We start from the raw sequence: 26,573 nt of genomic DNA on the forward strand, positions 1-26,573 counted from the left end.
CAAGATAAAATATGCAATGCACTCAAGCCATAATTCACTGTGAGTTTGGGGGGAGGTTTGGGCTTAACTGAACAGCATAAAAAGGAACAACAGGTCCCAGTTCCTTTTGGAAGAGATTCCAAACTGGGTCCTTATTGCCTCGCAATAAACTTCACCTTCTAATTCTCCATTGGTGCGTGTGCCTGATCCTTATTTAACGCCAAGCAAGTACCGGCTTACATTCACGTGCTTCAGTGTGATCTCACCATATTTACAAGAGTATTGACAGTTTTAGCTTATGAACAGCTGCACAATTCCCAATGGTGGACCACTGTGTTGCACGAAAGATGACCCAAACAAAGTAAAGATATTATACCAGAGCTTTCCAAACTTTTCATTTCGGTGACACGCTTTTTAGATAAGTATCATTTCGTGACACGGTAAATCAGTTTTACTAGCAAACCGGGGGTTAAACTAACCCTTTTCCAACCTAGGGAGGAGCTCGGGGAGCATTCATGAGGCACACCTACACAATGCGACTAGCAAGAAAGCAGTAATATTAGCTCAACTCTTATCTTAAATGAAACAAAATACGAAGGTAAAATGGAAGCCTATGTGTAACACCCACTTCTGACATGATTTTATGCTAACCAGACCATTGAAATTTTAACCTGCAACAGAAATATATAAAAACTTAAATCAATATACTAGATGTGCCTTACTGAGCTCTGAACCCTCAGCAGTGCTTTATTTAGAACATCTTCACAGACTTTACAATTTAATATATACCTGAAGAGATTATGCAACAAACATAGTACAGTGGTACCTCGGTTTAAGAACAGTCCAGTTTAAGAACGATTTGGTTTACAAACTCTGCAAAACCAGAAATAGTCTCTTGGTTTTAGAACTTTACCTCGGTCTAAGAACGGAGTGCCCCTCAGTTTAAGAACAGTTTCAGTTTAAGAACAGACTTCCGGAACAGATTGAAGTTCGTAAACTGAGGTACCACTGTATTTCAATAGACTCCATTTCCTTGGGAGTCCTACTCTTGCAGTCAAAACAGGAATGATCTAGCTCTGACCAAGGTCTGTTTCAGAGAAGCTAAACACAAAATGGGCATACCTTACTTACTTTCTATTTAACAGTAATGTGGTATCTCGGGTTAAGAACCTAATTCATTCTGGAGGTCTGTTCTTAACCTAATGGGGCCTCCCACTGCCGCCGTGTGATTTCTGTTCTCCTGAAGCAAAGTTCTTAACCCAAGGTACTGTTTCTGGGTTAGCAGAGTCTGTAACCTGAAGCGTCTGTAACCCGAGGCACCACTGTACACCAATATGGTATTCAGTAAGAAAACTAAAAATCGTGGCATGTGTGCTATTTAAGTGGCCACTTCTGCAAAATCACCATGAAGGTACCAAATCTACTCTTAAGGCATATCCTGGGTATCTGTGGCTTATGTCACAGATCTTGAGACTGTGGATCAGGACCACCAGTGGGTCATGCAAGGACCAAAAACAAGATTCTTGTACATGCATGCTACAAGTCAAAGAGTATGTTGTAGACAGACGGTTGTATCCAACAAAATTGTCCAATCAACGCAATGTCTTATTTTTGTGCAAAGGTTCTTCCTTTTCCATCTTCTTCTTCTTTGGCGAGAAAGATTGTCTTGTATAAACACGGTTTTAACAATGAGTGGTATGCTCCAGAAGGTTGAGGGAACCCCCATAATGGATTTGGGAGGCATGAGGGAGAGGAAGTCCTGTTGCACAGGAAGAAGTCTTTGTACTAACAGGACAACTTTGTTGGCTGCAACCCAAACTGGTTGTTAAGCACCATTAACGAAAAGCCCAGGGCAAATCCAAATTTCACGAACATATTAAGAGAATTCACTCTAGTCATGTCCTTCAACTGTCACCTAGGAGTTCCAGACAGACATTTTGGCTTCATAACCTCCCTACAGTTAAGCCTACACAAACACACAATACCCTACTATATACCGTCTCAGGGAACACTGTTCTAGGGTACAGAAGCAACTACCTGAGAACGACTTGTTCAAGGCCGACATATCAGTTCTCAACCACATATAACACACTGTGATTTGACAGATTGCATCATACTGGTCTGCAGTACAGTGAACCCATGTAGCTTTCTATTGGGGGGGGGGGAAGGAAGCAACACATTTCCCCTGAATATTCAAACAGTGGCCTTGAGGCCTCCATCTACCAACATACAATAATAGGTGCAGAAATGGAGCTACATTTACAAAATCCAAGGATTGCAGCACTTTACCTCAACAGGGTGAGAGTAATTATATTTTAGTCTTTTTAAGTAATAAATGGTGATGGTGATTAATGTTTATAAAATTATGGATCGTATGGAGGGAAGTTTTTCCTCTCTTTCCAGCAAGTAACCAATCCAGGGTGGCTGTCAATACTGTTTAGACCAAAAATTACTTCATATTCTTAGCTTATAAATTCACTGTATAATATGTGATGATGACTGATAGCTTTTAAAGGGAACCGAGAGAAGCTCTGAAGAAACAAGTCTACTGATGGCTATCACTGCCTTTACGCTCTACTCATGGACTTCTCAGAAGAATCTGCCTGCCACTGCAGAACACAGGTTTGCTGGACCAAATGATGCAGCAGAACTCATTTTTTCCTTGTAGAATTCTCTATTGGTCCCATGTGGCCCTGGTGGCATTCTTGTATGGCCACATAAGTGTAATGGTGCCAACAGCCCCTTCAGCAGATATACAGGTTTTTTTAAGTTCAGGAAGGTAAAATGTACACACCCAACCTTTAATCAGATTTGTACTTGTCAGCCAATTCTGACATGACTATTTCTCCTCCACAGCTTCTGACAGGAATGCATACTGTAAAAATCTAGTAGGGAACTCCCAACTTCTCCAATAAGAAAGATAAGGATAATGGCTTACACTAGGCACCAGCACATTTGTTGTACAGGGGAGGGTTAGCAGCAGCAGCAGGACCTGATGCCTGGAAATCTCTAGCCAAAGACTGAATGTGGGTTAAATTCTAACTCTTGATTTTTACAACTTCCTGAATTGTATTATGTGTCTCATCATGTTTGAAGGGCAAACATACTTTTAAAGAAAGGTTTCAGAGAACTAATAAATGTATTTGAAATACACATATATAACTAAAGGAAGTTAACATGTTTGGCCTAGCAGAAAGGTCTGAGAATAAGGATGTCAGCTTTTTGTTTTAATAAATAACCCTTCACCAGGATCACCGAGTGAAAGGCAGGAAGCAGCACTTCAGCTGTATCATAGCAGACTTAAGCCAGATACAATGGAAGCCACTCAAAATTAAGAGGATCTGAACAGGCTGTTTAGCAAGTTGCTTTTTATTTTTTATTTTTGGTTAATAAATATGGGAAACAATAAGCATCCATTTGCAATGATTTAGTTATGGGAAACATTGGTTGCCAGCAACCAGACTAAATTATATTTGACATACCTTTCAGCTTTACTATGCAGTTCTGTGCTTTGACAGAAGCAAACTTTGTCAAATGCAGTCTGGTTTTTTTTAATATCCAATCTTTTCCTCTATCCTTCAATTTACGTAAAATGAATTAAGCTTCTCAAGCTAGGAGCCATGACAACCAGAACCAATGTTCCAGCAATGCTAGAAACTGGATGCTTTAGGAAATATAACACACAGGAAAGTGAGCCATAAGCTTGTAGGGTTGTTGCTAATCTGTAGCCTGCTTTCAGTTCCCGTCCTATGTAAATCTCATGCCCTAGTTGCTCTACTTAAGGCTTAAAGCTGGGGTGGGCTAACCTATGGCCATCCAGATATCAGCCCTGACTACAGGCCATGCGGGTGGGAGTTTAGGCCAACATGTGGAACGTCACAAATTGACCACCCCAGCTTAAAAGCCTCAGACAACCGCAAAGAAGCAACATATGAAAGAAAGGAAGAAGTAAAAGTGAAGGGTGCTAAAGACCAGGGGTGGTCAAGCAGGTATTAATCACTATTGAGAGATAAGCGCCAACACGAATCCCTTAGTTTCATAATAGCTCAAGGAGATAGCAATATTGGAACAGCTCCATATTGCTGTCACAAGGTGCATCCATCTTAGTACCATCGAGGCATTACTCTTGAAAAGGAAAACACCATAAACACAGAAAATGGAGTTGTGCATGACAGCCCCACACCCTAATGCTCCTACATATACCAGACTCCCTGCTCCAGTCTCTATGCTGCGCCACTGAGCAGCTGGGTCTGAAGGTGAGCTCTGAAAGCTTTCAGTCGAGGCATCCTTGAACCCCCTTAGGGTTCCCAGTAGCCAAGAAGTTTCTAAACACTTTCAACCAAACATGCTTAGAATTCCCTTTTAAGCTTTCCCACTCAAAAAGAAGTCAGATTGGGACTGAAGTGGGAGGGAATGAAGCAATGCCCCATGCTCCCCACCTGTGCTGTGATTCTTTGTTCAGACATAATGAACACAGCTAAGTGTAAGCTTATGAATGGTGTATCTAGATAAGTTATTGTTGAAGAAAATCATGAAGTGCAGCACGAAAGGTGAACCTGTGGCCCTCCAGATGTTGCTGAGAGTACATCTCCCATCAGCTTCAGCCAGCATGACTAATGACCATGGATGGTGACTAACAACATATTTGGGCCACAGATCCCTCATACTTGATGCAGACTTGAAGACTTGCATCACTTTCATAAGTGAGAAGGAGCCTTCCATTTAAAACAACTATGTATTTCTGATGCCCAATGGTGGAGGCTGAGCTTCCTTTATGAACCAGATAATCCGGGTGGCGCTGTGGGTTAAACCACAGAGCCTAGGACTTGCTGATCAGAAGGTCAGCGGTTTGAATCCCTGCGACGGGGTGAGCTCCCGTTGCTTGGTCCCTGCTCCTGCCAACCTAGCAGTTCGAAAGCACATCAAAGTGCAAGTAGATAAATAGGTACCGCTCCGGCGGGAAGGTAAACGGCGTTTCCGTGCGCTGCTCTGGTTCGCCAGAAGCGGCTTAGTCATGCCGGCTCCCTTCGCCAATAAAGCGAGATGAGCGCCACAACCCCAGAGTCGGACACAACTGGACCTAATGGTCAGGGGCCCCTTTACCTAATCCGTTTGATGTCATCTATGATTATAAAGCAATAGATACACCATTAAAACTGAGAATGCCCATCACAAGCTAACTCTGCATGCAGCTAAAAAAAGGTAAAGGTAAAGGACCCCTGACAGTTAAGTCTAGTCACGAACGAATCTGGGGCTGCGGCACTCATCTTGCCTTACTGGCCGAGGGAGCAGATGTTGGTCTGGAGACGGTTTTTCCGGGTCATGTGGCCAGCATGACTAAGCCGCTTCTGGCGAAATCAGAGCAGCGCACGAAAATGCCGTTTACCTTCCTGCCAGAACGGTACCTATTTATCTACTTGCACTTTGACGTGCTTTCGAACTGCTAGGTTGGCAGGAGCTTGGACTGAGCAACAGGAGCTCACCCCATCGCAGGGATTCAAACCACCAACCTTCCGATCAGCAAGCCCTAGGCTCTGTGGTTTAGACCACAGCGCCACCCGCGTTCCCTGCAAATCAGAATTATTTAATCTGCATGATTATATGTAAATTATATAAAAGTAACTCCCATCTTTCGCGGAGGTTATGTTTCAGGGATGGTGTGAATACGCAGAGACTTGTATACTTGAACCATCCCTTGAAACTGCCACTGCGCGAGCAATCTTACCTTCCAAAGTCAGCATGCCAAACAGGTCTTACCCCCAGACCTGTGCAGAGCTTGTTTGAGGCCTGGGGTGGAAGTCGTGTTAGAATGAAGTTATAAACAAAAAGGCAGCTGGACCCTGGCGGGGCACACTAGCCAGCTTAGCTCTCTGAGGCTCGGTGCAAGTGTACTCTGCTGCTACCCCCTGCACAGATCTTGCTGGATTGTCTGAGATCTCGAAAGAGCCTCGCAGAGCCTGGTAAGCAAGGCAGACAGCTTAAAAGCTCTTTCTGTGCCAGAAAAATCCTGTACAAAAAGAACTTTTAACCTGTATGTCTTCCATGCATTTAATTTGTGTGATTTCAACAAACACATGTTAATTCTGAGTTAATTGTACTTTGGAACATTATTTCTTAAATTCAAATTATGTTCAGGTCTCACCCTGATCAAGTAGATACCACAGTATTTTTTGAGGGCAAGGTTGTCTCTTATTACCCATTTTGATTCCCCCACACAATGGTTTTATGCACCCTTAACAAAGTTATGATGGAAAATGATCTGCATTATCCTAAACTGCTGAACCATACATAGGAAAGAAGGGAGGGCAACTCTAAATCTATTAATTCTAGGAGGCAACACTAAATACAGAGAGATTTGAATAAGTCCAGAATATTCAACTGTTTTAGTTGCTGGGCAGTTTTTGTTTTGTTTTTTGTATCTCAAACCCACAAAAGCAGTAAAGTGCCAGATCAAGATAACCAAATATACCTGGTCAATTCTTAGGCACTATGGCCTCATCCATTAACCAGAGAAGGAGCAGCTGCAGGGAGCTTGCTTGCTTGCTTCCTCCTCTCAGAAAGAACACTTTGCTTCAACTGCCTGCTGTTAATTGAATGCAGAGTAAGGGAAAAGGACTCTCTCTCCCATCCTCTGGTCAAAGGAACAAGATCCACCAGCTGCTTTCAAGCAAGAACACCAGCAAGAGAAGATCAGCCTGCCCTGGGTTACATATAAATGCTCATAAAGGTAAAGGTAAAGGTACCCCTGCCCGAACGGGCCAGTCTTGACAGACTGTGGGGTTTGTGCGCCCATCTCACATTTATTGGCCGGGGGCCAGCGCTGTCCGGGGACACTTCCGGGTCACGTGGCCAGCGTGACATCGCTGCTCTGGCGAGCCAGAGCCGCACACGGAACGCCGTTTACCTTCCCGCTGGTAAGCGGTACCTATTTATCTACTTGCACCCGGAGGTGCTTTCGAACTGCTAGGTGGGCAGGCGCTGGGACCGAACAGCGGGAGCGCACCCCGCCGCGGGGATTCGAACTGCCGACCTTTCGATCGGCAAGCCCTAGGCGTTGAGGCTTTAGCCCACAGCGCCACCCGCGTCCCGCTATAAATGCTCATAGCTCTGCACTTTGTTCTGGCCTTGAAGACTGATCTCTCCTTTACCTTTTTCTTCTACTCCCCTTCCCTTCTGTATCTTGTGTTTTTAGTTTATAAGCCTGATAGATGAACCCATTTTTTAAAAAATAACCATGTGAGTGGTTTTAGAAGACAACAGTCAAAAAGTGGAATAAAAATAAATAAATGCACTGATAAGTGATGTACGTTAGCTTTGAAAGATGTACTATGAATAAAGCTTGAGTTTCATTACACCATCTTCCATAACTGTATGCGGAGTTAATGGCTGCATTCACAGATAACGCTAAACCAAGTGAGTGCAGTACTCATGTATTCCACTGATGAAGCCTGGGATATGGTTGGCAGGCATCTGCTAAGTTTAGTTTTACTTTCAAATACTCTTTCAAAGAACCAGGGATGCTAGTTTACAACAAAAAATGGATAGTTAATTAAACAAACTAACAAACTATATTCTTAACCTATGGTCTGAAGTTTGCTTGTTTAGAAACTGACCATTGTTTGTAAAAAACAATAACCCAGGACTCCTGCTTCTTATGTAACACTAATGTACAGTACTGTTACAACTTTGTTCTAGTGTCACATGCAAGCTGGGTCCAAGTTTCATTACAATTCTAACTATTATAGGTCTTTTTAACTTGTAAGAGAATAAATTTTAGAAAGGGCCGAATGAACTAATCACCCCTGCCAAATCTATTCTGAACCTCTACTCTTTATTATAACCCACCCAACATAGCACTTTTGTTTGCTCTCTACAACAAAGAGCAGACTATTCTATTTCGTTGTTAAAATAATAAACAAAATGTCAATAGTACTTGAAGAAATATACCAGAGTAAACAAGCTGGCAATCAAAATACTACGTAAACAATATACAATTACTGTGAAATAACCTGCTGACAATTTCAGCTTCTTGCTTTTATAGGTTTGTGTTTTGCTCTTTCCATCTAAACTAAGCCAACATAGATGTTGCTTTGTTTTCCACCCCTACTTGACTCTTTCAGCATATCAGGACTCCATACCTGAAAAAGAAAATGTATGGTAAGACACCCAACCACATATTCAAAGTCCAAGAATAAACAAATTAAAGCATTAGAGAACTGATACCTTTAGCTTATTCACTATGAGCAAATGCATCACCTCTACCAAGGTAGACTGGATAAAACAGACTGTTTACAAGCAAACACCATGCAGCAAATTCATCATGAAACACATAAAGCCATATGGCAACCTGGTTATCTGTAGCAAGGCATGGCACATTTTCCATAGCAAATGTGTTTTTAAAGACACCCTGTAAACTATTGGCAAGGTGCACAGTGGAGAGGAGATTATACCCCACAGCCAAACACTACGTGCAACTAGTCCTCCATATGGCTGCATGTATCCCATAACTGGTGTACAAGCAGCCACCATGCCTTTGCCAAATGGTGTCCTCCTCATGTTTTGAGCTACAGCTACTGTAAACTGCCTCCTTTATCTACTCAAGAAGCAGTTAAGTGAACACACTGTATCATTATTTATACGAAGATGATAAAAACGGGTATGTTCTACACCAAAACAACCTACTAACCAGCAGCAAAAAATTCTATGAAATCAAAGAAAGTTTTATCTAGCCTATATATGAAATTCTGTACAGGTAGTTAGTTCATGTTTCACAACGTTTTCATATGCTTAGCCTTACTTTAAAACATACACTCTAGAACAGTGTTTCCCAACCTTGGGTCTCCAGCTGTTTTCAGGCTACAATTCCCATCATTCCTGGCCACTGGTCTTGCTAGCTAGGGATGATGGGAGTTGTAGTCCAAAAATAGCTGGAGACCCAAGGTTAGGAACACTGCTCTAGAATAGCCTCCTGCAACCTACTCTCCAAATGCTATTATCTCTGACCATTAAACATGATGGCTGGAGTTGATGGGAATTGTAGTTCAGAACACCTGAGGAGCATAATGTTGGGTAAGGCAGTTCTAGAGTTTCTGTTTTAAGTTAAGGGCATGCATTTGAATGGGCAAAGCTAGATTGGAACCAAGTTAAAGTCCCAGTTCAGCAGGTCAGCCCACAGAATACCCTGGCCAGGCCACACCCAAATATCCTCTCACAGAAGTAGAATATGAAGAATTACAACCCCCCCTTTGTATGCTGAGGTTTACTTAGGTTTACTTTTAGCACATTCTCTACAAGCATGTACACCATCTATAGGCTGGACATTCATTTCCCCTGTCCTAATTCACCCTCAGGAAAGCCATAATGAAGATGCGTCTAGAAATTCACTAAAAGATTGTAAACTATAATACAACCTCTACATAAAGCCTGTTCTACATGGCCTCCCTCCATGCCCAGAAGGAAAATCAATACACAGTATGTAGTGGAAAACAGTGTGCCTTTTAACTTATGAATAGGGTGACTATTTTTCAGCCTTGGACCATGCAGCATTTAGCCAATTCTCACTGTGACTTCCCAATATGTGAAGCTGTAGCAAGATACAACCTTGTCACACAACTTTTTTTCCAGCACGAAGGCTGACTGCTTCTGAAGTTAGAAGAATAAGGTGAATTCAAATATCTTAAGTCACTGGAAAACAAATATGACCCCCAAGCATTATGGATAGGACCACATTGTCTTGAAATTCTCATAATACAGTACTGTATAAATAAAATCACTGCATATTTATGCATCAGTAGCAAACTAGTAGGAACTACGGTCCAACTTTTTGCTACCAAGAAGTCTCCCCAATTTCTGATCCCTGTCCAGACGGGTCAGCCTGTTCCCCTCCCAACCCACCTTCTAAACTTCGTGAGGAATCAAAATGGGGGGGGGAGGGATCACCTAAATAAAGACAAAGAATATTGCAGTGGTAGGCTATAGATCACGTTGGAGTACGAGGGCGAGGGAAAACCTCTTCCCTGCTTGCATGGATCAGAGGGAGGAAGGCAGGGCTCTGAAGCAGACCACGAGGCCATTTGCAACAGGGCACTTTCGCCCTCTTGGCGGAGCCATAAAACCAAACACCTCGTGGCTCACCCACCTCATCTAACGCAGCCACCCCCCCCCCCCAGATGCCGAGAGGGCAGCACCTCCAGAAAGAAAGTCGGGAGGAGAGAGTGAGAAGGGCGGCGGAGGGTGGCTCTCCCTCCTGTAAAACACGGGGCAGGCTCTCTCTCACCTCTTGGAAAGATCCATGAGGACCCCGGAAAAAAGCTTCTTCCCGAATCGGAAAGACACCACCAGCGCGTCCTCGATGATGTGATCCAGGGTGACCAGCACCTCCGAGCCGGGCAGCAGCACCGCCGCCGCTTCCCCCTCCTCATCTTCCTCTCCTCCAGCGGCCACCGCCTGCTCCGCGGGCGCAGAGAGCTCCGGCTGCTTCGCAACGGCGGTGGCGGCGGCAGCATCCGGCTCCTCCTCCTCCGGCCGGGGCGGTTCCTCTCCGGGCTCCGGCCCCGCGGGGCCCCCAGCTGCAGGCGGCGGCGGCGACAGGGGCAAGCAGGGCGGCTGCTCCCCTCCGCCTTGTCCCTCCGCCTCCTCGCCGGGGGGGAGCTCGGAGAGCTCCGCGGTGAGCGGGCAGGGCGGCTGAGGCGACCCTCCGAGGGGCTCCGGGCTGGGCTGGGCCTGCGGCAGGTCTCGGGTCCCCGCTGGGCTCCCGGGCGGCGGCGGCGGCGGCTCCTCGGCCTCTCCCCCCGGGGCTGGCTCGGGCTCCTCCCGGGCGTCGAGCACCGCCGACTCCACGGCGGCCTGAGTGCCAGCCGGGAGCGGGTCTGCGCCGGCCTCGCTGCCCGGGATGGGCTCGGCCTCGCCGGCTCCACCATCACCCGGCACCGCCGCAGTCGCAGCCACGGCCGCCATTTTCTCTGCTGATGCTTCCTCCTCCCTCTAGTCAGCAGCGGGATCGATAACCGCGGCCTTCTTCGCCCGCCTGGCAAGGGAGGGGGACGCCGCCTACCGAGGGGCGAGGACCTTGCCGCTCGAAAGCGCTTATTGGAAGCAGGGGGTGTCCATCAAGGGCAGGAGGAACTTCCCATTGGCCGCGAGAAGGGGACGTTGATCTCGAGGGCAGGAAGAGGAATTAGGGGTGGGGATACTGGTATCTGTGTCGACAAAGATCAAAAGGGGCAGGTTAATAAGCAGCTCTTCGCCTATTCGTGGGGGCGGGGGGTAGAATATAGGCCCTCCCACTTCGCTGAAGTTGCTCATTGGTCCTGGAGAATGTCTGGTGAAATGCTGTTTAGGAGCAAGGCAGAAGCCGTGGGTTTAGGGGTTTGGTGGGGCTTCTTAAGGAGCTCGGGGGAGGTAATAGAGGTGATTCTCCCGTCCACTCGCTCAGTTGACGGTGCCTATTTTTGTCCCTGGAGCAGGCAGGATTTTTCTGGTCTTTTTTATTTTTAACAAAAGTACAGCGCAATAGGGAAAGGGAACACGCAACGTGACTTGAGACTGAAAGGGGAGCAGAGAAACCCCGAAACCATTAAAAAAAATAATCAGGAATTTGTGCTATCTTATCTATCCTCGGTGCTGGCAAAAACCAACCAGTTAATTGGAAAGGGGCTTGCTATGTAGCGTCAGCTTCCCAGCAACCAGTATGGCAAAAGAAAGAAAAGTGAGATAAAATCTTGGGACTTCAGAAATTGCCCATGCCTCCTCGAGGAAGGCTGCCTGGAACTGGGGAAAGCTGGTTCTGGGAGAAGGTGGAAACGGAAAGATCTTACTCTAAATTCTGTGGTATTTATGCAGAAAGAAGGCAACCTGTCAATAATAAAATCCTTTTTTAAAAAAATCACGTTCTAAAATTTTAAGTTTTAAGCATAAAACGCAAGCAGTGTTCCTTTTCTTACCCCCTTCAAAATGTCATTTGGTAGGGGCCAGCTTTCAGGCTTTTCCTAGAATCTGCATTGTGAAAGTTTGGCTACAGGAACTGGGGTGGGGTGGGGGTTAGTTAAAATAAAAGCCTTTTAGGTCACATCAGTATTTGCAAGTAGGTACAGTAAATGAGTTGTCTGTTCATGTTCATAAAAATGTTTAAAGAGGTGGAGTGAGACAGATGAGGGAAAAGTTAACACAAATACTCCTGCCCTACTACCAAAATTTTGGGAGCAATTTGCTCATAACATGTCCCCCTTCTGTCTGAAAGAAGCTGAAGATGATGAGGATACTTTGCACAACAATGCCCTGATTCTCCATTTCTAAAAGAATCTCCATGTGATATACTAGAAACCAAACTGTTCCTGCTAATCCTCTTGTACCCAGCATGGCATTTTGATGCTGCATTTGCTTACATTCTTCCTTTGTTACTCTGATCACTCTTATGTAATTGTTTTATCAGCTCCTCCTCTTCCCTTCCTCTTTCCCTTTTGTTTCCCCTCACCCACTGAGGAGAAACGTAGATAGTAAAGGTAAAGGTACCCCTGCCCGAGCGGGCCAGTCTTGACAGACTCTGGGGTTTGTGCGCCCATCTCACATCTATAGGCCGGGGGCCAGCGCTGTCCGGAGACACTTCCGGGTCGCGTGGCCAGCGTGACAAAGCTGCATCTGGCGAGCCAGCGCAGCACACGGAACGCCGTTTACCTTCCCGCTGGTAAGCGGTACCTATTTATCTACTTGCACCCGGGGGTGCTTTCGAACTGCTAGGTTGGCAGGCGCTGGGACCGAGCAGCGGGAGCGCACCCCGCCGCGGGGATTCGAACCGCCGACCTTTCGATCGGCAAGCCCTAGGTGCTGAGGCTTTTACCCACAGCGCCACCCGCGTCCCAGATAGATAGTAAGCTATCCAAAAGATTCCTTTTTAGGTGTCTGCTAGCTGCTCACATGCTTCAGCTTACAACAATATACAGACTTTAACACCAACAGTCTCCCCATCCTTTTTAACATCTAGGTTGGGGCAGCCAATGTGTCCCAGTCTATAACTCCCATTGGCCCTCACAAATGGCCATGCTAGGCTGAGGCTGATGAGAGTTGTAGTCCAACAATGTCTGGAGGGCACCATCCTGGCTACTCGTGATCTAGCTATATGTGCACACTATTTTATGACATTTTGGTCAGCCTAATAAATGGGAACCTGGGCTTTTTAATTTTATTTTGGACCAACAGAACTTCCTTTGCCCTTTCTTGTTTTATTTATGCTACTTTCGACATAAAAGGCACATATACCGTACCCCCAATAGCACACATCAAAGGGCCCTCACTAACCCACAACAAAATTAACACATGTAATGCTTTCACAAGTTTCACTGAAAGAACTTGTATGAACCAAAGAAAATGAATTCAGACAACTGGAATCAAAATGACATAGGCTTGTGTGTTAAACAGAGGGAGCGAATACTGTGGTCTCACTGTGTTCAGCCTATAAGGAGCCCCTGCTGATCCAGGTTACTTAGCTGTCTAGAAATAGATGAAGACATCAGAGATGTTGCCCTTTGAGATTATTGTTCTTACACATCATGGCATTTGCAAAACAGCATTACCTGATGACATTGCATAGATAAGATGGACAAGCAGCTACCAACACCACCCTACATAATGGCAAGGTAATCAGATGGTGGATATACTTTATAAGACTTGCTTGGAAGATTATGATGGGGGTGGGAGGACTCAGGAGGCAGGAAGTCGGGGAACAAACTTGGATACTTCTGAGTTACAAATTCTTCAAATGACCAGTTGCAGTGGAAAGGTTCAAGGAGAGGAGGCACCAAATGTTGCTGGTCTCTCAGCTGTGTCTCCATGGAGGGCTCATTTATCCCTTCTCTTCCCTCTCCCAACTGCAGCCTTCTGTAATGGTTGCTACTAGATGACAGTTAATGGAGGGGAAGAGCCTGGCTTCTCAGCAGAGCAGATGGTGGCTCTGACTGTATTTCTTATCTTCTCTCATCTGCGACAGCCTGATGGAATGGCTGTTGCCATGTAATGGTTGGTGACAGTTTAATATAACATACTAAAATGTTCAGGAAGCATAATATCAACTCAATGCCATATTTCTTAATACTATCTAAGTACCCCAGTTGTAATAGAGCTACAATACAATAACAGTCTCATAGCTTCCAACCTGCAAAGTTTCTGCTATTATCCCATCCCCCTTGAAGACAGCACCTGCAAGAGCTTATATATGCATCACTGATGCATCTTTCATGACAAAAGTAAACAAACAAACATCAGAGAGAACATTTGTTACATTGCTTAATCTCTGGGTCAATCAAGAAATAAGTACTAGATGTCAAGATATGTGCCTCTAATGACTATCATAATTTTTGCTTGTATTTTTTTTTTTAAATCATCAGATCAGCTATTTGATACATGGAGCAAAGGAGTGATTCAATATTTCCAATGGAGTACCTGTCTTTTTTTGCAGCTGCTGTACCCTTATTTATCCAACTGTTCTGCCCTTTGGCTAGGAACCATATGGTAGGTATATATCACCTTATGTGAGATTCCTGACTCTGAACTGCAAACTGAATTTAAGACCACTTTTGTATACTAAGAAATATACCCTTCCTTGTTTTGGACCATATATATGGGGAAGATATGCAGCTATCTTGGCCATGGGATAAGTAGTTGGGATTTTTGATTTAAATTGTTTTAGGAGACAGATTTGTTCAGTGAGCGATTTTAAATTTTCAGCTGCAGTGATGTGTCTTGGTCTAACAGCATTTACTGGATTGCACTGACTGTTTTGTCCACTCCTTGGCGGACATTAATTTGCATGTTTCATAACGCCCTTTCCCCCATTTTCTTTTGCTTCTCCATAAGTGTTAGAAATGTGGAAGATATAAGCATACTGCAACACAAAGGTGATAAGTCTGTTGTTCTATAATAACTGTTTCCTGTTGGGTTCCTTCTGATCACAAATCTGATCACAAGTGTGTTGTTGTGGACCAGTGCCAAGTAGGTACTGTAAAACAGTGCCTTGGAGATATTTCACTGGTATTAAAATTCATCTTTGTGTAGACAAGGCCTTATTGTACATATCCATAAAATGCTGTTTTTAGTACCACAGATATGAAGGTGGGGTTCATGGCAGTAGTGCTTGGTGGATTGCTCTCATAGCTTGCCAGGGAAGACCATTCATTTTGAGTATACAAGAAGCTGTCTGAGTAGAAAGAGCCACTGCACTCCACTGGCTACTGGATGTGGCATTCCTGTGGCTCCCTTTCTTTTAATCTTTACTTATTTGCAATAGACAACTATTAAAACAAAACTATTAATCTCCACAAAGTTTATAAAGCTTTTGCTTTCCTATGACTATTAAGGGATTGTATTTATTTTGTTTACATTTTGTCAAAAAAGTATTGCAAGCTTTTCAAAAATTTCAGATTATACTTTGACTGTGGTCCTTTAAATCATGATTGATAAAGGACTAATTCTTTTCAGAATGCTGACTCTGTTATAATGAAAAGATCCTAATTTACTGTCAATGGCCCATAGACCCAGACGTAACACCTGTGTTTAGCATAACAATATCCACCCTCCCTTCACCACAGGTGGGCAGGGTTTGCAGCATGGAGCGGGGCTCACCTGGGCGGGTGCCACCCACCTGCTTGAGCTGGTCTTTGACCCGCCCTCAGCCAGGGAGGACAATGGCCGGCCGGCCGGGGGTGGGCCTAAGGCCAAAAGAAAAGAGGCTGACTCCTTGGCTCAAGTCTCTTTTGCTGTTCTTCATTGCAGAATTAAGGGATTATATTCTACATTTTGGTAGTTTAAGGCAGGCAAGATGTTTTTGTGTTCAGGAAAGAGTATCTGTGTAATCTGAAAGCCAAAGGAAAACAAGATTGTAGTGCCATGACAGAGCAGGGGTCAATACATACTAAAGTTCTTCCAGACGATGGAGTTAGAATCATAGAATTGTAGAATTGGAAGGGACCCCAAGTTTCATCTAGTCTAGTTCAACCCCCTGCAATGTATCTCGTTCCCTTGTTTAATAACTATGCAGTTGTTAATCAGCTTTACATGGGCTCTCAATGCCTTTCCCCAAGGCTGTACTTCAGTTATGAGGACATCACTAATTTTATCGCTGGCAAAATGCTTTCCTCCCTGTTAAGGTGTGAGTTTATTGCAAGCCTGAGTGCACTTTGGAATGTGACTGTGCGAGTGGAAGGCATTTACTGGACAATGCCTTTCTCACCACTGTTGATGAACGACACAAATCCTTCCCATTTCATGATTGTGCCATTATGTTAAAAACTTTCAAAAAATGTTACATTTTATTAAATTATTTTTATTTAAGTCCTTTTATCCCACTTCTTTGTTTGCTCAAGGTGCCTCACATCTTTTTCATCTTTGTAGCCTGAGTGATCCCCCACTAAGGTGCACCTGTGGGACTGATGAAGTCACACTTCTTTTTTAAAGTGGCAAACATCTGCAAGGCTGTTTCTCTTCCCTCTAGTGTTCTCTCTCTCTCTCTCTCTCTCTCTCTCTCTCTCTCTCTCTCACACACACACACACACACACACACAGAGGTTTTGTTTTTTTTAATTTAGTAATCTGCTATTATCTCTTTCCCTCTCTTGAACACCTTTTCTTATTTACAAAAATCAGATGAATAAGTAGTGTGGCTGCCCTTTACAGTAATATTTATTGCATTCACAGAGATACACCTGATGGAGTTAGTACAGGCTTCCTCAACCTCGGCCCTCCAGATGTTTTTGGCCTACAACTCCCATGGTCTCTAGCTAGCAGGACCAGTGGTCAGGTATGATGGAAATTGTAGTCTCAAAACATCTGGAGGGCCGAGTTTGAGGAAGCCTGAATTAGTCCATTCTCTCTCTCTCTCTCTCCCTCCCCCCTGAGCTTTGTGGCATCCCACTGGTTCTCCTCTGGCAATTCTGTTTCCCTCCCACCACTCACTGAGACCACTTGCCTTTCCCTCCTCCCCCTTTCCCTTCCTCCCCTCTTTCCTTCCTACTGTTGCTCCATTTTCTGTTTAGCTTCTCAGGTGCTGATGTGTCTTGAATAGCACACTGAGCTGAAAGAGGAAGTGGCGGGGAGAGAGAGAGAGAGATGCTTTTTCCACTTCCTCTTTCACCTTTATGAGCTTTTCAGGAGTTGGGGAAGGGAATGGCTCTTTCCACCTGATAATCAGCGGGCAAGGAGAGGGGAAAAGGCTTAGAGGCTTCACGGGTGCCAGGCAAAGTCTTCAAGTGTGCCATGGCACCTGCTGATAACCCCAGGCCTGTGTTGCGTTCAGTTTCCCTTCGTTGTTTTGCTAAGGTTGCACGTTATTCATGAAACTATCTGTAAAATTTAGCCTCACATATGCCAGAATCTCTAAATGAATTTGAAAAATTGTAAGGTTAAACGGATGTGGGATGGCCAGGTTGTAACAAAGTCTGCAATTGGCTCCACACATTCAAGGCAGCTTTGAGTTCCCGTTTCTCAAACCACAGCCCTCCATGCCATATGGCAAGCCATGTTTTTGAAGCTGATTCAAAAGCATCTTGACATATAGCATAGCCATATGGATATGGGCTTGTGGTTCAGAGAAGAAGAGAAAAGGTCAGCAATCCTACTGAGTAGGCCAAAAACACGGCCTTGCCTAAAAGTGTTCTTTGGATTCTGACCTATATTCCTGCAGTGCATGAAAGGGTGCTGTGATGTGGCCTTCACACAGGCTGGCCACTTATACATTGCCCAAAAAGAGGAAGCAGGGATAGAATTACATACAATTTGTATAGGCTAGTTTATATGCAAAATTAGAAATAAAGGGTTGTATCCAACTAAGTTCTACTCAGACTAGATTGGGTAGGGAGAAATTCAACATCGTGCTCTTCCAGTTCCATCAGCTCAAACATTTCAGCTTGTGCTAATGGAATGACACCTCCATGTCTCCCCCCACCCTCACACTGTTCTGGGGGTTCTCCTAAAACCCTCCAAACCAATTTCAGGAGGTTCATGGCAGGGAAGAGAAAGGGGAAAAGCCCTAGAATGTGGCATATAAATGGGACCAATGTTTCTCAGCCTCACTTGTAACATGATAATAAAGTGTCAGATAGTCAACAGGAGCAGAGACTGTAGGCATATTTCCATACCTCTGGTCACCTAAAAGATCTCCAATTAGAGCTGATGGAGTCCAAGAACATCAGAACATCACCATGTTGGCGAAGACTGCCTTAGTTAGTATCTCACTGTTTGACTGTATAGCACAGGCATAGGCAAACTTGGCCCTCCAGATGTTTTGGGACTACAATTCCCATCATCCCTGACCACTGGTCCTGTTAGCTAGGGATCATGGGAGTTGTAGTCCCAAAACATCTGGAGGGCTGAGTTTGCCTATGCCTGGTATAGCACCTTCAGCCCTCCAATGCTATTACCCAAACATTTTATCTGTCAGCATTCCAGAATGTTCTGTGAATTTTCATTGACAGCTCTGTAGATCCACTCATATATCACTGAAAACCCAACCAATTTTGCTGTGCAAAAGATACTGTGTGGCTAGCAAAGCTAATTCACTCACACCATAATCTCTCAGCATCTCCAGAGGTATTTTTGTTCCATGTGGAGAAGCTAGTCATGTATCATTTGCAGGAGGGTGGGCACACAGTCTCAAAGTGTTGTTAGTATATATTTGCATATCTTAATGTACATCGTATTTACACAGCTTAATGAGAACCCTGCTTTGCACTGTAAGGATTCAGGAGTAGGTGGGTGGGCAGCCAGATGGCTGACAGACAGAGAATGAGAGATGGAGTGTGTTATGTAGTCTGACTCCTCTTTTCAAAAGACCTTTACTCTGCTGTATGACAGTGACAGAGCCTGGAGCCATATCCCTCTTATACTTTACCTAGAAAGGCCTCATTGATCATTCAAGAAGGATAACAAATGGAATGTGCCCTCCTGTCTCTGGTGTAATTTTGCAGCTAATGGCTGACAAGTACTTTCAGACATGTAAATTACCTGAATGCCTGATGGCCTTGGATGCTTCTCCGGCCTAATAGGATGCAAACTGCACAGGCCAACTTTTCACCTAGGCAGCCAACATAGCTGTGCTTTTAACAGATGTGCTTGATGTGCACATGTTGGCAGGTGATGTTTATTATCTCCATGCAGTGAAGAGTTTCCCTTGCACATTTCTGTAAAAGAGTTGGCCAGGTTTGATTAGGGGGCTATCCCCACCACCCACCCTTGTCAGCTGGTAGCAGTATGGGGCAGAGCAACTGATCCACATTAAAAATCTGGAAAAACTCTCTTAACGTGGGAGTGAGAACATTCTGTAAACCAAGAAGGCAGAGAGGGTGTCAGTTATAAGCGCAAAAATGATCACATTGATCCATACAAAATAACACATCTAGGATACCAGTACCAGAGACCCGATAGAACTCCAATTCTTTTAATGTAGTCCTAGACGCACATTGCCAGCTATGTGTGGTACTTCACCACTGGGGACTCAATTTGTCCCCTGCTTTTGCTGCCTGTCTGTGACTGGCGGAAAATAGGGTCTCACACACCTATGGAGCTGAACTCAGGTTGATGGGTTGTAAGATGTACTGCAAAGTTTCTCCATTTCTCCCACTAAGTGTTTTAACGGAGGGGAATGTTATATATCGTATGCACAACATGTCTGTTTAGGCTTATTTTTCCCAATCAGCATCCTTACTGGGTGTGCAGATTACTACAACTCCCATAATCCCCAGCCAGTTTAGCCTTTGGTCAGGGAAGATGTGAGTTATAGCTCAAAGATATTGTTGGACCCAAGGTTTTCTGATACAAATTTTAGATCACTGGATTTGAGTTAAATAAGAAGAAAAAACTTGGCTAATATTCTGTTCAAGATAAGATTACAGCCACAGGTGTGAGCCTGTGCATCTTCAGAGGCTCATGCGTTGACACTATTCTTCTGTCTCAAGATTGCGGCAGAGGGGGTGCTGTTTCTGGAAAGTGGGCATTAGAATCCTTGTGCAGTATACAACATATTTGTTCTGTCAGGACAAGGCTGGGCAATGAGACGTCCCCTCCTCTCTCCACATGCCTCTTAGAATCCCCCAAACTTCCGTAGCAGATTCGGGAAGAAGAGGCAGGAATTCTATTCCATTCTGCTGACAGAATGAGTGCACTGGATACCTCCTCCAATGTCTGTTGGGAGCTCACCATGCATCTCTCTATTTCAGGAGCATATATTTTAGTCATAGATTAAAATTGGTTACAATATATATTGTTATAAGAATGTTAAGATCTCATATATAGAATAAATATTCATAAATGCACACATATATGAACCATGCGTCTGAAATAGTATGGGAGAGCAATTCTGAAGCCATTTTGACACTCCCAATAATGTCAAATATTCCCCTGCAGGAAGGGAGGTAAATGGGGAAAGCCTTTTTGTTTGCAAATTCTGCCTTAAGGGCGTATTTGTATATGAATAGCATGAGCCTGTAACCTGGATTCAGGAACTAAAGTATTAGCCAACACACACACACACACACACACACACACACACACAAGACTGCCCAGGTAATGCAATCAGTGACCATTGTCAGGTATCCTGGCAGGCAGGATTTGTGCTCAAGACTGCCTCCTTCTGTGATGTATGTATGTTTTAGGGGGGTGGTTTTGGGCTACAGGGTGGGCAATTTCAAAAGTCTAGATGAGGGCTTGTGGACCATTGTTCAGGGTTCTCCTCCCTCCTGCGTGTGGGGAGTGGGGACCGTGTTGCAACAGTTCCTTGAATAAAGATCAGGCTTACTAGCTGCTTTGCTTCTCAATATACTCTGGTTGGCCTCTGTTTTCTCTTACCGATAGGGAACCCACTTAAGGACTCTATACGGGCTCCGGAATACCCCATAAAGGGAAAGGGAGCAGTTTTTCTTATAACAATATATAAGTACAGTATATAGTGGTGGCTGGTGCCCATTGGGACTGGTGGGGCAGTGGGCAGCAAGCCCAATGGTAGGTGGAGCCATAGGCAATGACAGGCAGAGCCTGAAGAAGTGTATCTGAAGTTTTTAAGCAGAGCTGTGTGCCTCTAACCACGCACCAGGGGCAAAGAAGTTCAACAGGTGGAGATTTCAATAGCATGGAGATGCAGTAGTAAAAAATACTTCATCTGCATTTGGGAAGGGGACCTGTTCTGTGTTCTGAAAACCAATAAAAAACAACAGGAAAAAGGTTCACTTGTTCTTTCTGTTTTGCAAACCACACAGCTGTTAAAGGCAAAGCAGATTTGCAAAAAAGAGAGGCAAACCTGTGTATATGTTCACCATGATAATTTAATGTCAGAATGTCGGTACCTCCCATACCAACATTTAAGGAAATTTCACTTGCCTTTTGCCTCTGCATCTGGATGGCTGTAGCAGTGGCAGAACATGTTCTGTGCATGCAAAAGGCTCCAGGTTCAATCTTTGGCATCTCCAGGTAGGACTGTGAAAGTCCCTTGCTTGGAAGTCTGTCCAGCTGCTGCCACTCAGTGTAGACAATACTGAGCTCAATGGATCAATGACCTAACTCAGCGCAAGGCATTTTCCTATGCCTTACACGTGCCAACAAAACAGTATTTCAAGAACTATTGACTTCATAAAAATGTCAAAGCGGCTGTACAGCAGTCGAGGATTAGAGATGACTTAGTCTAGTGCCTTCCCTGGATTGGAAGTTTTGCGTTTTAATAAGTGTAAACAGCTGCCACGTTTGAGAGATGGGTGCAAAGTACAGCAGAGTCAATGTGCAGCCCCAATACAGAGCTGAAACCTGAATTGTGGGTGCTAAGGGGAGGGGTTGGCAGGAGATCAGTTTGTTTAGAGGATGCCTCATTCTGGTCTGTGCCTCACGGAGAAATATGAGTTCACGTCCTGTACTTGTCAAGCAGTAGACTGGCGGGCTGTCTTTCATGTTACACTGTGTACTTTGAAACATCTTTCTACACAAGTACTGGGATGAGTCAGATACAAGAAGGCAGCTCTTATCCTTCCCAGCAGGATTTCAGCCATTTTAAACTCTTGATTTTTGTGTGGTAAAAAATGAAGTGCGAAGAGTTGTTTTCCTTAAAACAAACAAACAAACAAACAAACAAACAAACAAACATGCTTTTGATATCTGTTTTACTTTATGGTACTTCAGTCACCCCCTCTTTTTCTAGGTGCTGCAGTTTGAAGAAACACTGCTGCCAGCTTACATTTTCATTTCTGACGTAGAGGACATCCTGTTCAGGGCTAAAAAAATAAGAGAGAGAAAATAAGAAAGCACAATCATATTACAGTTTAGGGGAATTTTCTGATAGAGGAACAATTCTGAAGGGCACAAAGCGTGATCGTTTGCAAAAGGATACAGGGATACAGCTTTCCCCCAGCACAAAAAAAGAAGGATGTGAGCCAGCATGGTTACCATAGTGATGTTAACCACTCCCTGGCCTTCCCTTTTATTTTGCAAATATCCGCTTCTCAGTTGTAGTGCTGAAATGTTTGCTGTTTCCTCTCTGCTAATTGCTGAGTAATGTATTGTTGGCAAGAGGTGTCAGACTGACAGTGGGAAAGGAGCCTCTCTAGTTAAATTCACAAAGCAAGCAGAGAGGAAGCCTCAGAGCCCTAGGAGCACATGGCTGCTTCAGCAAGTCTCTCCCCCTCCACAACTTCAGGGACCACTTTTGAATGTGGGGGTGTGGAGTATACTTCTGTGTAAGATGTTGTATTGAGAAAAGGTGACAAGCCACTATAGTGGTACCTGGGGTTACATACGCTTCAAGTTACATACGCTTCAGGTTACAGACTCTGCTAACCCAGAAATATTACCTCAGGTTAAGAACTTTGCTTCAGGATGAGAACAGAAATCGTGCTCATGCGGCAGCGGGAGGCCCCATTAGCTAAAGTGCTTCAGTTTAAGAACAGTTTCAGGTTAAGAACGGACCTTCGGAACGAATTAAGTACTTAACCTGAGGTACCACTGTATAAGCAAGAGTCAGACACACAGGAAGTTTTTTTAAACTGGAACCCAACCCCCTTTGATACTCAGGGTTGAGCTTACCACCTGGCAACCATAAGTCAGAGATGGGGAACTGGTGATGCTCCAGAAGATATTGTAGGCCTCGTATTTCCCTCAACCCCATCCAGAGTGGCAAATTATTGAGGACAGTGGGAGCTGTAGTCCAACAACATCTGGAAGGCAACAGTTTCCTCATCACTTCTTTTTAACCAGCAGGCAACCACGCACCACCGTAATTTCTAGAACCTGTTGGATGTACACAAAGCTTCTTCAAGAGACTTTTCTTCCACTCTCTTATAGCCAGTCCATACTGGACCTGGGATAGCTCAGTTGCTAAAGCATGAGACTCTGAATCTCAGGGTCATGTTGGGCAATAGATTCCTGCATGGTGGGTGGTTGGACTATATTAAGTTGTGAGTGGACATAGCAGACTACACAGATATTTCTCCAAGTGGTTCTTTATAGTAAGCTGGAACGGAACTGAACTGAACTGAACAGCTCAGCCGGCCTGCTTTTATAGGCAGCCGGCTGTCAACATTGTAAAAACAACAACCCAGGGGTTCCCGCCTAAATTAACTGACGGTGGACCTGAGTGAAAACTATATACACAATACCCCCTGGTGGCCAGGGTGAGAACTTCAATACATAACAGACTAGATGACCCTTCCAACTCTACAGTCCTATGATCCTATTATGGAACAGTTCTATGTGCCAGCAGTGCCTCTCGGAGCCTTCTTGCACCTTATTTGCGGATTCATCTCCTGCATTGGGGTCTGAGTTGCAGGGCCAGAAAGACAAAACTTTTGTTTCTTCTTGGTGCAGGTGCTTTGCCTTTCACGACTGCTTCATCTGCAAAAACTCAGTGCTTAACATACAAAGAGGTACAGGCAAGGTTGTCTGTTATTCCTAGTTTTGACTGGCACCATTTTGGAGCCCTGTATTTGTATACCTATGCAGGATCCTGAGATTTTGGGTATAAAGACAAAAGTCTAAGAATGTAAAATTCAGTTGTGTGTGGGCAGTGTCTTCTTCATAGTATACAATCCATCTCAAAGCTCATGGTAATTAAAGCTTTCGGGGTGTACATGCTGCTAAAAAACAGGATCAGTTGGTCAAAACTAGAATTCCTGGGATTAGACCAATTGATCTCTCAGCAGCAGGTTTCGAATTGGTCATTTAAATTGCAGTCAGTGCAGCTTAAGTGTCTGGGAATGAAGATGTCAAAGAATATTAGAGGAATTGCCAGTTTTAATGAGGATCCTCTTGTTCAACAGGTTATGGCTGGCCTAGGCAAATGGATGGTCAATTTAATCAAAATTAATTAATGCATTACCTAGACCCAAGTGTAATTCATTTTACTGAGAACACATATCCCGCCTCTTCTCTTTCAAAGTTGAATATAGCAGAAAGGTAAATATAGCAGATACAATACAGCAGATTATATCCCTCGTAAAATGAACACAAAGCAGACAAAGGCCTCATTCAGGTACAGCAGGACCATTTCAACAAACCACAGGTCCCCCCTCCCCATGATTGAATGAGAAAGTCCAGTTTACTCTACTTCTCCCTGTCTCTTCCTCCTCGTACATGCTTGGTTGTGGATGAGACTTTATGATTTTTTAATCAGTTTCCAGTGCCATCCAAGTCTGGAAACTGGTTTAAGGGCTACCTACAAATCAGGATCTGATTGTACCTGAGTGGCCTATTATATAGGAACCAGAGCTGAAATAATATGGCCCTTCCCAATTGAGAAAATTGCAAATTGAAATCCCTATGGACAGTGGGAGGGATTTTAACCAATAAGTCCCATCAGCAGAAGCCCTCACAAAGACTTCTGCCGGTGCATCATGACTTTCTCTCTGGTCCCCCCAAAATGATTTTGTGTGGGTTTGGAAGAACCTCCCAGAACAGCATACAGGTGAGGAGAGGGGGAATCGTTCTTGTGCTGGTGGGATGTTCAACATAGAGCAATACTGAATTCCTCCCAATAAGTGCTGAAACTCTTTATAGTTCTCAAACTGATCTTTCGTTGTAGTTCCAGCCAGGCCAGGCCACCAAACATGCATAACGTGGCCCTAGTTTTCAAGCTGACTTTTTGTACAGCTGCGAAGAGGAAGGGGAAGGTAGAGCCCATTTCCCCCAAAGCTTTGTGTCCTCTGATGCTATTTCTTATTGCACCTCCTTTTGCTGTTCCATAAAAGTCAAGTCAAAAGAACATGTTGGCCCTTATTGAAAAATGATTTTGTAAATAATCTCCTTTTCCACCCCAGTCTTTTCAGTCCCTGTATGTTGTATTTTTATGACGGGAAAAAGTGTGCTCTTCATTTTTCTCTGTTTGTATGAGAGCAACAGCAGCTCACAAAAAAAATTCCCGTATTCTAATTTTCCAAGCAAAGCATCAACTGATTTTTAAAAATCGTTCTCATTTTATTTCCTCAGGTTAAAAACCCAAATGTAATCTCCTGAATCCCCACAGGAAGAGCTAAAATGGAGGCCACCAAAGGGCTGAAATTAGCTTAAGCACCAGTGCTGGTATGAAAAATTAAGAGCAAAAGAGAGAGAGAGAGAGAGAGAGAGAGGGGGGGGGGTTAGCTTGGATTATCCCTGTATGTAGGTCATGGTGACTCAAAGCAATGCAGCACTGGCAATGCCCAAGCAAAAGTAAACCTTTTGAAACAGGCCAGGTACAAAGTGCAGGTGTTTGTTTTAACGTAAAGAGACGGGCAAACTTAGTGCCGGAAACAATGCATTCCTTTTCCTATATGCCAGTCACAGGAAAGAAAATGGTCAAGAAAGAAATAGCCAGTGAATCTCTACAAACATGTGCCCGCTTTGCCCTTGCAAACATTTTTCTTCAGTCTCAAAAAGCCAAACCCATTATCCAGCCCCACTTGCGGCGTACAATAGTAAAACAGTCCACCGCCCTGTGTGAGAGAGGAGAATGAGTTTGGTTAGCAACTGAAAACGGTTGGAAGATTGATGATGAAATCATGACTGCTGGAAGTTCTTTGTTGTGGATTTCAGGAAGACGGGTTAGTCCTCAGGACTTTGCAGTTTCTGGCTCAGCCCAGCCGCCTACATCACAAAATACCCTCATTCATCAAATGCAGAGGGAGCCTGACGTTGTACACAAAAGGCTCCTCTTCCTGGCTTCCCAGCGTTGGCTGCCCTCCACACTACCAAACCCCAGCTCAGACTCCTCTCTGTGTGGGTAGAAAGAACTCATCTCAGAGCCAGCTTCAGCTGTTCATTTCACCAGGCACTCATTATAGCGCCATCATTATCATTCATTCCTTTTTATTATTTAATTACCCATCTTCTATTCGACTCTGGATACCACGGAGAAGCCATCCTCTCTGGCTCCTATAACAAGAGAGCAGGAGCCAGTACTTGCAACTCTTGTGGTTTATTCAGACCTACCTTCCTTCCTTCCTTCCTTCCTTCCTTCCTTCCTTCCTTCCTTCCTTCCTTCCCTCCTTTTTTAAAAAAAAGAATAAAATAAAGGCAGATTGCAGCACACAGATCTGTGCTCATATATCTCTTAAGGCAGGTGTGGGGAACATTTGACCCTCCATATGTTTCTGTCCTACAGC

The 26,573-nt window shown here is 44.3% G+C and overlaps 1 protein-coding gene and 1 long non-coding RNA gene across 6 annotated transcripts in view; one reads left to right on the forward strand and one right to left on the reverse strand.

The window, feature by feature from the left end:
* PWWP2A (PWWP domain containing 2A) overlaps positions 1 to 11,072 on the reverse strand; it is a 28,110-nt gene extending 17,038 nt beyond the window's left edge. For all 5 annotated transcript variants that reach the window (XR_014217344.1, XR_014217345.1, XM_082214709.1 and 2 more), the window contains exon 1: positions 10,256 to 11,072. Coding sequence is in view for 3 of the 5 variants with exons in the window: in XM_082214709.1 (XP_082070835.1) it covers positions 10,256 to 10,935 (680 nt within the window). In the remaining 2 variants the exon portion in view is untranslated. The remainder of the gene's footprint in view (positions 1 to 10,255) is intronic.
* Positions 11,073 to 11,212: 140 nt separating this feature from the next.
* On the forward strand, positions 11,213 to 25,663 carry LOC309527812. The gene is made up of 3 exons (XR_014217367.1): positions 11,213 to 11,388; positions 14,358 to 14,481; positions 25,420 to 25,663. It is a non-coding gene; the product is annotated as an uncharacterized lncRNA (long non-coding RNA).
* Positions 25,664 to 26,573: the final 910 nt, after the last annotated feature.

This window comes from Podarcis vaucheri, assembly GCF_965113315.1.
Source record: "Podarcis vaucheri genome assembly, chromosome: 2".
NCBI classification, from domain to species: Eukaryota; Metazoa; Chordata; class Lepidosauria; order Squamata; family Lacertidae; genus Podarcis; species Podarcis vaucheri.